Source organism: Xiphophorus hellerii, chromosome 13, assembly GCF_003331165.1.
Source record: "Xiphophorus hellerii strain 12219 chromosome 13, Xiphophorus_hellerii-4.1, whole genome shotgun sequence".
NCBI lineage: Eukaryota > Metazoa > Chordata > Actinopteri > Cyprinodontiformes > Poeciliidae > Xiphophorus > Xiphophorus hellerii.
In genome coordinates, this window is record NC_045684.1 from 794535 (window position 1) to 809330 (window position 14796).

A 14796-nucleotide genomic window follows, 5' to 3' on the forward strand; every position below is an offset into this window, starting at 1 on the left:
AGCAATGAAGCCAAACAGAAACACTGAATGCTCCACTTAATGATTAACCGATTAATAAATGAGTTGATATTGTTTCAATAATTGATTAACCGCGATTAATCGTGTCAGACCTAGTTTAAGTGTTTATCTGTGGAGCTGCTCTGATGCTAACAGACTGAACAGACTCAGGTTTCCGGTTTGAAACCTGCTGTGATCGACACACCTGAAAAGATGGCGGCAGCTTCGCATTTTCCGCGGAACAGTTGGAGTTAGTAAGATTCTGTCTGGGTTTCAGTGAGTTCAGTGGAGTGAAGATCCGCGGGAATGAATGACAGCGGCATCATGGCTCCACAGATGAAACTCATTAAGTCTCAAACTCCAATAAGAGCTAATATTCAGAGTATTGATCGCTGCTGCACCTTTATGAGAGAAAGATGATGATGTCATTGTGTTTTTATTCACTGTGACCTCAGTTGCTGCTGCGCTTCCCACTTCCGGTCACTTCCTGCGGTCACGTGACCAGGTGACGCAATCTGCGTCTTCAGGGAGGATCTCTGCAGGTCACTTGAGGCAAGGTGACGTCATACTGGGCTCCAGTTAGCATTCAGTTCTTCCGGTCCTCAGCGCGTCGCTTCCTTCCGGCTTCACGTCACAAACTCCCAGGAAAATAAAATCACATTTCTCAGGGTAAAGTCGGGCCAATTATCTTTGGACTTTCCAAAATACCTGGAATGTAAATCTAAAAAGTTTTAGTCTGAAATAAAGAGCTAGCAGCTAGCTCAACGTTTAGCTAGCAACCTAATTATTTAGTTGGCTAGTTGAACATATGAGGCTAAAAATATTTAGTTTGGAAAATAAATGTTAAAGCTAAATATTATCAACGATGAATATCGTGGTGAGTTTTTCCTCTGAGACTAAATAACCAAAACGTTGCTTAATTTTTTTACTCTGAGCTGATTCGGAATCTGAAGAGGCGGAACCGGCTGCTGGTGTTGGACTTTTTTAATAACACGTTTAAATATTGCAACAGCCATCAGATTTCCTTCAGTCAGGTAAAAATGATTATCAATCTGTTTTATATTCCAAATGTAACCAGTAAAACTTTTCCACGGTGAGCAGATATTAGATCAACACGTTATTCAAACAAACTATAAAAATAGATTTGGCATTTCAGATACATATTTACAGTATTAAACATCAAAACTGGAAACGTGGAGCTGGGCTGGGAGAAGAAGAAGAAACCCAAACGACCCGGACCGTGAGCTCACCGCGCAGAGGAGGAGGAGGAGGAGGAGGAGGAGGAGGAGGAGGAGAAGAAGAAGAAGTGCAACACCATCATGTTTACAGCAGGAATCACACAGGCTGCCACAGAACCAGCGAGTCCAGTTAAAGTTCAGGAACGCACAGATACTGTGTACCGACAGTTCAAACATCCCTCTGCCGGTTCCGAGTCCAAACCCAACAGAACCGGACGAATAAAACCTTCCTCTGTGGAGACAATAAATATGGATAAATATGTTTACAGCAGGACGGCCCCCAGGGGGCGCAGCGCCTGGAAAACACCACCAACTGAAAACCATTTCTGTCCCTGTCTGATCAATCAATCAATCAATCAATCAATCATATTTCACACACACAGTGAAATATTTTAATCTTTTGTTTCTAGTAGTTCTGATGATTTTGGCTCACAGAATGAAAATCCAAAATCTGCTTCACATAAAAAATAATAAACATTAAATAAAGTAAAACAAGAGCCTGAAATCCCAAAAACTCACCCAAAACCTGAACATTTAAATTATTTTAAAAAATGAATTAAAGACTGAAATCCCAAAATTTATTGTCTCAGAAAATCTAATATTAATAAATAAACAAAAAAACTGAAATTCAGTGTCAGAAAATCATAACAAGAAAATCAAATAAAATGAAATAAATAGGAGACAAAAAATTGTCACAGAAAATCTGAATATTAAAATAAATAGATAAATAAAGTATTAAAAACCCAAAATTTTGTCTCTCAGAAAATTAGAATATTACATCAGATCAATAAGATGATATTTTAAGCAGAAATATCAGAATTCTGGGAAACATTTTTGTCGTTTTTCTCTCAGTTCCTCCAGATTCTCCCTGTTGCTGCGGCATCTTTTCCTACCACACTTTTTCCTTCCACTCAATCTTCCGTTAATATGCTTGGATACAGCCTCTGAACAACGAGCTCCTTCAGCGTCTTGGTGTCACGCCACCACTTCTCAATGTTCAGATCCAACTTTGGCTTTTCCTTCTCTGAGGTTTAATCATCAGAATTACAAGAAGTTTCTGAAATCTGACAGAAAAAACTGAATTTTTTCTGATATTCCAGTTTTTTGAGCTGAACCTGTAAACACAGAAACATGAGGACTGTTACTGAAATGACGTCCAGCACAAAGAAAACCAGGAAAAAGCACCAAGGAGAAGAAAAACCCGACAGTTTGAACATTTTCCAGCGTCTGTTTCTGATTGGGCCACCACTGAAGCCCCGCCCACAAAGCCCGCTCCAGTTGGTCGGTCGGATCAACGTGGAAACACGAGTCCTTCTGCCAAGGTTTGTCTTAAAGGGACATTCCACCAAACCTGTCCATCCGGGGCTCTGATTGGCCGGAGGGAGCGGCAGAGGTCACAAAGGTCACATGACATCACTCCTTCGGGGTCCTCGGGTCGCGCCGCTCACCTCCTCTTGAAAACAGGAAGAAGGGATGAAGGAATGGAAGAGGAGTCAAGCGTCCACTGGCCTGTCCTCCAGGGTGGACGCTCCCCGCTCGTCTCCTCCTGCACACCTGTGTGAGGCGCCGCAGCCGCAGCCAGGTGAGTCCCGGTCAGACCTGGACCCCCCGGTCAGACCTGGACCCCCCGGTCAGACCTGGACCCCCCGGCCGTGCATCTGGATCACCTGCGCCCGCAGCGTCTGGATGGCGGCCAGGATCAGCTTCTGGTGGTCCAGGGAGGTGACGCCCAGGCTCAGCACGTCTCTGCAGAGACACAGACACTCAGAAGCTGCGGCCTACGGCGCGCCATTAGTGACTAAATTAAGACTATCACACACCAGGCGGCGGCTACTTCCATGCAGCGGGAGGTTACATCCATTCTAAGACCTAATCCAAAGATCAGCTGGCTTCGCTGAGAAGGAAACTACTAGCTACTGTTAGCTTTGGAGAGGCTAAGGACTAGCATGTTGAGAATAATGTAGCCACTGGATTGGCTACTTCCTAACACCATCACATCACATCAATCCTAACATCAGCCTCCCATAGGCTAACTCTAAGCTTTCCAATGCTAATGCTAGGCTATTGAAGGCTAATGCAGTTGATGCTAGATGACTAAAAAAACCCAGCAAACATTCTCTTCCTCTGCTAATGGCTACTAGAGGAAGTAGAACGCTACTCGTTAGCCTCTCCAATGCTAACGCTAGCTAGACCAGTAGCTTTCTTTAGAATGGATGACAGTAGATTCCGCTGGTGGCGCCATATTCCTAATTTTGTCCCTACAGCATGCCGTAGCGTCCCTGAGGTGTTACTGAAGCCACTCACTGTACGGTCATGCGAGCCACAGACTCCAGGTAGCAGTATCCTGCAGCGGTGAAGTTGTCCTTGTAGCGGCTCATGTCCACGGCGTCCAGCCACTCTCCCACCGAGCTGAAGGACGGGAAGGAGGGCAGCGGCCGCTCGGCCAGGGAGATGGACGAGCTCAGCGTCCTGCGGGAGCAAAACGACGGAAACATTAGAAATCAGCCCGGCAGCCTCTGGCGAGCCGCCGCCGCCGCCGCATCCCAACCTGCGCGCCAGCGTGGACGAGCCGATGCCGTCCGGAGAGCGGACGCTCTTACTGAGCGCCGAGTGGATCTGGCTGAAGCCGGGCCGCTCCGCCCGCTCCTTCTGCCAGCAGTCCAACATCAGCTGGTGCAGGTGGGGGGGGCAGTTGACCGGAGCCGGCAGCCTGAAGCCGTCCTCGATGGCCTTTATGACCTGCACACACACACACACACACACACACACACACACACAGGAAGTCAGGTGAGAAATTCTCCACCACTTCATCTATAATTAGCTTCATACGTGAGGGACAGCAGAGGTGTGTGTGTGTGTGTGTGTTTGTTGTCCTACTTAAAAACTTTATTAAATGACCTCTAACCTTTGTTTACAGAAAACATCTTGGGGTTCATTAATAACTCCTGGGACTGAGCTTCCAGTTTCCTCTTCCTAATGCCAGCAGTTTCTCCAGAACCGGCTGCTAACCGGACCGGACCGGACACCTGCTGCTCCTGGACCAACCAGCAGCCTCCCATTGGGAATATCTCAACGTTTTAGTTTCTGTTATCAGTTTCATTTCCTCCTGGCGAACAGAACCAGAACCTTTAGAACCCAAAATACCGTCTGGATTTCTTCCTTTTTGAAGAAATCCAAAAAGGATTTCTTCAGGTGGAAGAAATCCACCTGAAGATTTCTGAGCTCAGGTGGAAAAGCTCTGAGTTCTGATGGGAACATGAGGAGAACCACAAAGATCCGATCTGAACCAGATGAAGCTGAAACTAGTTCTGGGTTAAAACAAACAGATTTTTATTCAAAATGTAAAAAACTGTTTGAGTTTCGGCTTCATTGCTGCTGTGACTGTGTTGCTCTTTGTTAGAGTCTCTGATTAATCAATTACTAGTTTAACAGGTTATTGAAATAATTGTTAACTAATCACCATTAATTGCTGAAGCCGTAACTCATTCAGGGCCGTAACTCTGATTTTCAGGGACCCAACATTATATTTACAGTTATATATTTCAGGTGAATTAATATCTATTTATCTGCAAACAGGCTTCAGTGATTATTTTGAATAAATCTGAGTGAAGGACATGAGTTCCGGGCCGGTGGCCCCTCCTGCCCCTGCGTAGCTGCAGCCCTGGTTCCTCCTCTGCTGCAGTAAACAAACGATCAGCAGCATCATTTCATAAACCCTCCATCTGAGCTTTCATAAAACGCTCCTCAGCTCCTGACATTTCCATTTAATCAGCGGCGCCGGGGAAAGGCCACGGCGGATCGCAGGCGGACGGGTCCAGCAGAAACCCGCTTATGATATAATGTCTCCATTTAAAGTGGATTAATATCTCTGCTGCTCTACAAGCTTCACCTTTCACCTCTCAATTGGAAAGTTTGATCATCTAACGGCGGCTGAGAGGAAACTTCACCAAAGGTCAGCAGGAAGGTCAGAGGAGGAGCCTGATGCTGCGCAGCAACTCATGCATATTAACTCTGAACACTGCAAAACCACAAAATCCCACCCAACACCTTTCATCAACGTTAATAAGGAATTATTGACTGAAAACAAACTACGACATCCTGCTGAAAAGTTACTGGAAGGTTAGTTTTGTCTGATTTCAAGAACATTTGAATCTCTAGAAACTAAATCGAAATTACTTGGTAAGATTTTGTGTTTTTGCAGTGAACTCTGGGAAACGCAGCAGCGGGAAAATCTGCAGGGTTTTCCTGTGGAGCCGAAACCGTTCTGCTCCACCGACCAAGAAACCCCAAAATGAAAACCATAAACACCCAAAAATAAAACTCCAAACTGACTCCGGACCAGATCTAATGCATGTCTGTCTGCAGCAGAGAAAGAATGGCTTCCTGGTTCTGGTTCAGCTGCATTAAAGGTTCTGGTTCTGGTTCAGCTGGGGAAGCTGAAGGTTTTCAGCTCTTTAGAGAGAGAAGAGGAGAATCGGGTCGGTACCGAGGGGGTCCGAGTGTCCTTAAGGGAAGCAGGATTAGTCACGCAGCTGGAGAGGCTCAGAGAGGCTCAGACTCCATTTGGGTCAGGAAACAGCAGCGGGTTGGGGAGGGGAACCGACTCACATCCTGGGTGCCCATGTCCCAGTAGGGCCTCTCTCCGTAGGACATGACCTCCCACATGACGATGCCGAAGCTCCAGACGTCGGAGGCCGAGGAGAAGCGGCGGTACTGGATGGCCTCCGGGGCGGTCCACAGAACCACGCTCTTCCCTCCGTGCTGCAGGGAGAACAAACTGGGTGTAAAGGTCAGGGGTCAGCGCTCAGAACCAGCTGCAGTGAAGCTCCGCCTCTCACCAGCGTGGTGTAGATGGAGTCGATCTTTTCCTCCTGAAGCGGCCTGAAGCCCGACACCTTGCAGGTCAGGTTGGAGTTCACCAGAACCTGAGAGGAACCCGATGACAGATCTGAGGTTATTCTGCCTCTACAGACACAACCACTGGCTAGCACGCTAGCTGAACAGCTAACACGCAAGATAAACAGCTGACACGCTAGCTGAACAGCTAACACGCAAGATAAACAGCTGACACGCTAGCTGAACAGCTAACACGCAAGATAAACAGCTGACACGCTAGCTGAACAGCTAACACGCAAGATAAACAGCTGACACGCTAGCTAAACAGCTAGCATGCAAGCTAAACAGCTAAAATGCTAGATAAATAGTTAGCATAGCTAACCATAAACCATTAATAATAAACATTAGCTGAAAAACAGAAAAGTAAATTATCAGTTTAGAATTTGAAATTTTATTTAGGGGAAGCTAATTGCGTTAAATGTTAATAAAATTGCTAATTGAAACGTTAGCTGTGCCAGTAGCACATTAGATGTTTGCCACATGTTAGAGTTCTATATGAATGTTTATGGTTTAATGTTCTCTAAAGTTCATATATTTTGATTCTTTCTTTGAAACCTTGTTGAAGCTAACTTCCTGTTGGAGACAGGAAGTGACCTCCTCTCGCCTCACCTTGTGCGCTGCCAGCCGTTTGTGGACGAATCCCATCTCAGTGAGATATTTCATCCCTGAAGCCACTCCGGTCAGCATGTCCATCAGCTGCATGACGCTCAGCTGGCCTTCGTGTTTCTGAGGAGACACCAGGCGGCGTTAGCTAGCTCAAAGCTCCTTCGTCAAGGTCATCAAGGTCATCAAGGTCATGAGGGCAAAAACATGAGCGAGTGCGGAGCCGTACCCTGAGGAAGGAGTCCATGGCTCCGTTGGTCATGCTCTCCTCCACGATCATCATCGTGTTTCCTGAAGACACAGAGAGAAACGGGTCCAGTTGGTTCTGCTGGGTTAAACTCAGAGGTCGGGTTCAGGAACCCAGCAGGAGGAGATGAGAGCAGAAACAAACTGATTCATCTTTATCCTGCAGAAACAGAAACTTTTCCAGACAGAATGAATCTGGACCAGAAAACGTTGACTTCCTGCCGGACCGACTGACGGCGACCATGATGAAGAGAACCAGTGTTATTCCCCTGAAAGTGGTCATAATGTTTTGCCTGATTGAATTAGTGTTCATCTCCAACATCAACATCACACACACACACACACATTTATTTATTTATTTCTACATCTAATGGCAGTTTTGGCAGGATCAGTCCTCCATAGTTAAGCCTCCAGACTCAGACGATCCAGAGGTGCAGCTGGTTCCTGCAGCTGGAGTTCTACATGGATCCGTGTTCCAGGCTCGGACCAGAGAACTGATCCAGAGAACTGAACTAAAGAACTGATCCAGAGAACTGAACCAGAAACCTGAACTAAAGAACTGAACCAGAGAACTGATTCAGAGAACTGATCTGGTCCAATCAGAGGAACAGGAGCGTTGGGGCTTCAGTGATGGAAAACAGGAGATTTTGTCGTGTGGGCGAGCAGGAGAGAGAGAGAGCAGGTGTTTCGGGGGAGGGAGGCAGGTGGAGGGCTGTGTGTGTGTGTGTGTGTGTGAGAGAGGCGGTGGGAGGGACTGAAGAGCATCTCAGCTCCTGCTGCTTCTGAAGCACCAATTACTGGATCCTCCACATCTGCAGCTGCTGCTATTTGCAGCTCCTCTGCTCCCCCTCCTCCCCCCCCCCCACAGAGCCGACCCCTGACCCCGGCTCACCGGTGGTGATGACGCCCTCCAGCCGGATGATGTTGGCGTGGTCGAACTGGCCCAGGATGCCGGCCTCGCTCAGGAAGGAGCGGCGCTGCTTGTCGGAGCAGCCGGCCCGCAGCGTCCGGATGGCGACCGGCAGCTCGCGCTTACTGGGCAGCTTCAGGCAGCCGCGGCACACCTCCCCAAAGTCACCTGCAGGGGGCGACACGGCGCAGAGGCACAGCTTCAGCTCAGCGTTTCCCAAACGGCCATGAGGGAAAACACAGATTTATTACCAGGAATCGATCTGATAAACTTCAGGGTTAATGGGAGGAAATGGACAGCGCCACCTTGAGGTCAGAGGCAGCAGCAGCTTCGCGTTATGGTTCAGGTGAAAACATAACGTAGAAATAATGAAGAGGTTTAACAGAAACAAGGGACTTTTATGATTCGATCTTCACTGTACTAAACTCTGAGGTTGTTCACAGATTTATAAATGTCAGTTTCAAACTAAATATTTAGTTAGAAAAGTAAATATGCAGTTTGTGTAAATATTTAGCTAGCTCAGTGCTAAGAGTTTAGCTTACCTACTAAATATTTAGCTTAAATTTAATATTTAGCTCTAAAGTAAATATTTAGTTAGATAAATATGTAGCTTGCATACTAAGCATTTAGTTTACAAGCTAAGTACTCTGAGCTAAATCTTTAGTTTGAAACTAAATATTTAGCTTCAGTGTCAACATTTACAGACTAAATGTTTCGTCAGCAGGCTGAAACTGACGTTACTAATGAAGACAACGTGGCTCTGAAAGATGAATCCACAGTTTCCCCTCTTGGCTCTACAAGCTGTAACAAGCTAGCCGAGCGGTGCGGTTCTATCTGTGGAGTCGGATCAGATCCGGTCAGATTCTGGTCCAGTCAGCCAGAACTCGGTACCTGTGTGGACGATCCTCTCTATCTTGATGCTCTGGTTGTCCAGCTCCTTGGCGAAGGCGTGGACGGCCTGCAGCAGGTCTTCACACGTCTCCGGGTCGATATAGGTCCGCCGTGTCGGGATCTTAACTGGATCACAGAGAAGCCCAGAGCTGGTTAAACAGAACCGGGTCAGGGGAACTGAGACAGGAAACACACATCGTTGACAGGAAGTGAACAGGTGATCCCTGGCGCCCCTCGCTCCATCAGCAGAACACAAAGAGCGGCTCTGATTGTTCAGCATGAGGCGCTTTGATCCAATCAGAACCAGAACCAGACTCTCATCATTTCTTTCTGTCTGGAAACTCTGCAGAGAATCTAATCAGCTACAGAGAGGAGGCTTCATGTTTTTCTAAAGACTCGATTTTACGACACCGCCCCTTTAATACTGAGTAACTACTGACCGAAAACAAGCTGAAATTTTATTTTTAAGATCATTTTGTCTCATTTCAAATGTAATAAGATATTTGCACCAGAATCTAGAATAAAATACTTGACAAGTCAAAGTCTGGACTTGAATCTGACTGGGAACCTGCAGTTTGACCTTCCAGAGGTCGATCCTGCCGATCCGATGCGTCTCTGACGTTAACGTTAGTTTGATCCGAAACATCGGCTCTGATTCAGGACTCACACTGGAAGTAGAGCTCCTCGTCTCCCTCCTGGGAGGCTTTGCTGTAGCCGCACTGTCTGCAGAGAGAGACAGCAGAACCACGGGTCAGAACCACAGAACCACGGGTCAGAACCACAGATTAATTGGAACCGAAGAACCGGCTCTGAGGGGAGAACCTGGATTAAACCTCCAGAACATTTCATTCTGGCCCACAGATTTATAATCTGAACAACACAAACGATGTGAATGAGGAGGTGATTATGGATTATGGATGCTGCTGTGTCTTTAAACTCAGTTTATGATTGTTCTGCAGAAACCAGATGGAGGTCATGACCTGCGGTCCGCTTAGTGTTCACATTCAAACTGAACCAGAGTTTATTTCAACTGAACTCAGAATGAGATTTGGAGGACCAGAGGTCAGAGGTCAACTAGCGTTCACACCTCACCAACCGAACCGGACTTTCTAAACGGACTGGAGTTACAATGGACTGAACAGGGCTTGGTGTGAACAATGGAGCCTGAATGTCCCACAGTTTGTATCTCTGTGTTTTGGAACAAAAGCAGTTCAACAGAAAAAATCAGGAATAAAATGAATGAGACCAAATGAGTGAAACAGAAAATTCAGCTTTAGTTTCCTTCAGAATTTCAGATCTGATTTTCTGCTAACGATGAATTCAAGCAGCTGGAAACTTTTCCTTCTGGCTCCACCAGCGTCTGTCCAGCCGCAGCGATTTGTCCTGCAGGTTGATGTGATCCAGCTGAGATCATCAGAGATCATCAGAGATCAGCTGATCCTCCTGACGGTTCTGACCTCAGCTGCTCCCTGCAATCTGCTGGTCCGGTCCAGTTTCCATCACAGAACCTCAACTTTAATATCCTGCTACTTTGTTTTTCCTTCAGCTCCTCAAACACACGCACACACACACACACACACCCCCCCCCCCCCCCCCCCACACACACACACACACACAGCTAGTCGTGGTCAGTGAACAGAAAAACAATCCCTGCTCTGACCAGCCAAGCCTGAGCTTCCTGAAGAGGGATGGAGCAACGCTCCGAAACTCCGGATCGATCCGACTCAGTCAAGCTCCGATGCTCAGTGTGTGTGTGTGTGTGTGTGCGTGTGTGTGTGTGTGTGTGTCAGAGACCTGCTGTGTGTCTCCTTTCTCTCAAACTTCACCCAGTTTTCAGGACTTCTGCATCACCCGGATGCGTCCGCTGCTCTTCCTCTCCTCAGCTCACATGAATTCACCCACCAGGCGACGAATCCAACTTCTTCTCAGCGGTCTGATCAGCCCGTTCCGATCTTTTCATCCAAAGGAAGAAATCCAGTCTGTCCCGCTTCCATTTGTGGAACTACAACATCGTATCCGATAGTTTTCAAACGGTCACATCACATTTTATCTGATGTTTGTCATCAGTGTGAGAAATGCGTCGTAATTCTGCAGCAGACGGTAAATCTGGACGGAAACGACGTCTGATAAATACGAAGAGCTGAAAGAAGTCAGTGAACGCATCACGTCCCGACCCCACCACTCCTGGTCCGACTGCACATCCAAACAGAACCGGGTCAGAACCGGGTCAGCGGCTGCAGCTCCACTAAAGGCCGTAGCTGTTATCAGTTAGCTTTCTATCAGCTTCCATCATCTGCTGACCATCTGCTCTCAGCAACTTTACAATCCATCCAGAGACGGCGGCCATCTTTACCGCCTAGGCAGCCATCTTTACCGCCGTAAACAGAGCGCTGCGGCGGCCATCTTTACCGCCGTAAACAGAGCGCTGCGGCGGCCATCTTTACCGCCGTAAACAGAGCGCTGCGGCGGCCATATTTACAAATGGAATAAATTACCTAAAAACTTTCGAGGTTTAAAAAGTAAATTTTCTTTTAAAAGAGCTCTAAACTCTTATTTTTATTAAATCTCATTTTTTAAGCGTGGGCTGTGTAATCTGTGACTAATCCTGTGTTTCATGTTAATGTGGAGAAAGTTTTATGTAGAATTGAGTCGCCGCAGGAGAAAGGATGTTTTTACTCGGCTTTAAACTTTCAACCTAATTATTGTTCTGCGATGACAGATTGTATGATGGGAGGATGAGGCAGAAAGGTTCATTTAAAGAATGATTTATGGAAAAAGAAAAGCTTCCCAGCCTGCAGGGTGAACTCACTTCGCTGTGGATGATGGAAGCAGCGTTCAGTTCTGACCAGTCAGAGGAGCTCATTTAGCAACCAGCTGATTACATCATCAGAAACGGAGCAGATCCTTTGTTGACCACAACAGCCCGTCTGCTGCTCCTAAAGACAAACTAACCCAATGTAGGACCTTAGCCCCGCCCACCTGACGTTGGGGGGCGTGGTCAAATATGTAGAGGAGTGAAGGGGTTAAGTGGGGCGTGGTCAGGATGGGAGAAGTAACTCTTCAGGCCCAACTGGTGACTTTCTTCAAAAAAACGCAACTAATGACAAATCTTGCGTTACTAACGACTTTTTTCTGCGTTATTGGAGACTTTTATTGTGACGTGTGAAATACAGATCGTCCGGCATCAAACCGTCGGAGCGGAGGAGACACGGTTCCACTGGGGTCAATATCGCTAATTAATCACAATAACCAAAGAAACGCTATCGATCGATGCTAGCAACGCTAGCTATCCTCACTGCCACCAGGGGGCGCGGCTGAGTGAGATGGTTTATATCTGGGTGTGACATCAACATCATCCCATCGGAACCAATAGAAAAAATCCACTGCAGTACCAGCGTTCAACCTACAGAGGGCAACACTGAGACAGCTTTAGGACAAATTAAACTAATTTACACAAAAACATCAGAGGTTGCACAGAAACATAAAGATGGCACCTTAAAGGACAAATTTAGACAGTTTATCTGCAAATGAAGCTGATCTGGGTTTTAGTTACATTTTAACAGTTTTGGTTCTGGAGAATCTTATTATTATCTTATTACAGAAATTATTTACAGGAGGATTATTTCTGCTTCTCTGCAGCAAACCGGATGGATGGACGGTTGGATGGATGGATGGTTGGATGGATGGATGGATGGACGGATGGCTGGATGGATGGATGGATGGATGGATGGATGGACGGACGGCTGGATGGATGGATGGATGGATGGATGGATGGATGGATGGATGGATGGACGGACGGCTGGATGGATGGATGGATGGATGGATGGATGGATGGATGGATGGACGGACGGATGGATGGATGGACGGACGGATGGATGGATGGATGGATGGAGATCCGTTGAGCCTACCTCCTCCAGAGGAGAAGCCCCGCCCCCATGGACAGCAGCATGATGAGCGCAGCCACCGACACGATGACGATGATCACCACTGGGTTCTGTTCGCTGGACGCCAGGGCTACTAGAACCAGCAGAACCAGTCAGAACAGAACCAGTCAAACCACACTCTCTGCTGGAGTCAAACACAGCTTAAAGTTTGTCTTCCAGACAATTTCTAAAAACATAAATATCAATAATCAATTAATCATGAACAATCTGATTGATCGTTTCAGCCCCACGATTATAACGCATCTGGAAGCCGGGCTTTAAAGACGGGCCGATCGATGGGCATCAGAGTAATAATGCTGGTCAGAACTGGAGTTTTAGTTTACAGGACAGTTTTTCAGGACACTGAGCTTTTAAATCCCTCTGTGTGGTGCCGGGTTGTTAGGTCTCCATGCTGCTGCTTTCTGTAAAACCTTTTTAATAAAATATGTTTTGATTTTGGCTGAGTAGAACATGAGGACTCACACTCGCCCAGAGTCTGCAGCTCCAGCGGCGCGCTGAACGCTCCGTAGTCGATGGGAGGAGGAGTGGAGGAGGAAGAGGAGGATGAAGACGAGGAAGAGGAGGCAGAAGTAGAAGAGGTCGATGAGAGAGCAGAAGAAGCCAAGGACGAGGACGGAGCCGGAGTCAAGAAGGGACGGATGAGAAAGACGTAAGTGGTTCCAGGTTTCAGGTTGTTGACAATGATCCGAGTGGCGGCCGTCTTCACCGTGGAATAACTCTGGTCCTTCTGGTCCTGGAGGGACAGGGGACAGCATGAGGACATGATGGAGGGCCAGCATGAGGACATGATGGAGGGCCAGCATGAGGACATGATGGAGGGACAGCATGAGGACATGATGGAGGGCCAGCATGAGGACATGATGGAGGGCCAGCATGAGGACATGATGGAGGGACAGCATGAGGACATGATGGAGGGACAGCATGAGGACATGATGGAGGGACAGAACTGATTTTTCTGTATCTTTTAATACAGAGGTTCAGTTCGGTTCCGATCGGGTCCAGAAGTTCAGATCGGTTCTGGTCAGGTCCAGAGGTTCAGTTCGGTTCCGATCGGGTCCAGAAGTTCATTTCGGTTCCGGTCAGGTCCAGAGGTTCAGTTCGGTTCCGGTTGGGTCCAGAGGTTCAGTTCGGGTCGGTTACCTTCTCGTAGTACTTGACCTCGTACTCGGTGCGGCTGCGGTTTGGGTTCGGCGGTTCCCTCCACACCAGCGTGACGCTCTTCTCTTCGACCTTCTCCGCTCGCAGCTCGCTGATCAGAGACGGAGCTGCAGAGGAAGAGGAGTGGATCAGAACCGCCAGCTGGGCCCAGAGTACCTGTGAGGTTCTGCCGTGATCTCTCCTGTGAGGTTCTGGTGTCCGGGCCCGGTCCATCACAGCAGCCAGAATGTTCTGAACAAAGCTAAATGAGCTGCTAATGACGGAGCTCCCAGGAAACAACCGGATTACTGACGGCGACGCAACCGGCTGCTCTCAGAACTGCAACCCACAAGCTCCGCCTCTTTCTGTAGACCCAAAGCTCCGCCTCTTTCTGTAGACCCAAAGCTCCGCCTCTTTCTGTAGACCCAAAGCTCCGCCTCTTTCTGTAGACCCAAAGCTCCGCCTCCCCAAAGCTTCAATTTCAGTACCACAGTTACTGGATTGTGTAATAAAAATATTGTAACACACACAATACCGTCTCTTTAACAAATCTCTGGGTTCCTATTGGTCTAAACCAGGCCGTCACTCTGACTCTGGGCTCAGCTCTCGGTCGGATCAGAACCATCATCTGAACAGAACTGTGATCCAGAAGGTTCAGTTTCATCTCCTCCGGTTCTACCAACACGATCCGCTCCAGTCCTGCTGAACCTGTGGAGGTGTGTGTGTGTGTGTGTGGAGGTGTGTGTGTGTGTGGAGGTGTGTGTGTGTCCTCAGAGCAGAATAAAGACATCACAGCGATTCAGAGGCCGAGTTTCTCTCTCGTGTCTCTGCAGGACGATGAGCGTCTCCACCTGCCGGATCCAGCAGGAACCAAGCAGAACCTTAAAGCTTGAATCTCTGATTAGGAGAATAACTTTGAGTCAGAGAGTCATGA

General features: G+C 47.6%; 1 protein-coding gene across 1 annotated transcript in view; it reads right to left on the reverse strand.

Moving 5' to 3' along the window:
• Positions 1-966: 966 nt before the first annotated feature.
• The window catches only part of epha10 (EPH receptor A10), an 80594-nt gene continuing 66764 nt past the window's right edge, over positions 967-14796 (reverse strand). The window contains exons 6-18 of the mRNA XM_032579962.1: positions 13866-13990; positions 13188-13458; positions 12690-12798; positions 9449-9504; positions 8782-8907; positions 7873-8058; positions 6964-7025; positions 6741-6857; positions 6074-6160; positions 5844-5996; positions 3784-3974; positions 3540-3704; positions 967-2981 (exon numbers count right to left, since the gene is read on the reverse strand). Coding sequence (XP_032435853.1) covers positions 2867-2981; positions 3540-3704; positions 3784-3974; positions 5844-5996; positions 6074-6160; positions 6741-6857; positions 6964-7025; positions 7873-8058; positions 8782-8907; positions 9449-9504; positions 12690-12798; positions 13188-13458; positions 13866-13990 — 1763 coding nt within the window. The 3' untranslated portion in view covers positions 967-2866. The remainder of the gene's footprint in view (positions 2982-3539; positions 3705-3783; positions 3975-5843; positions 5997-6073; positions 6161-6740; positions 6858-6963; positions 7026-7872; positions 8059-8781; positions 8908-9448; positions 9505-12689; positions 12799-13187; positions 13459-13865; positions 13991-14796) is intronic.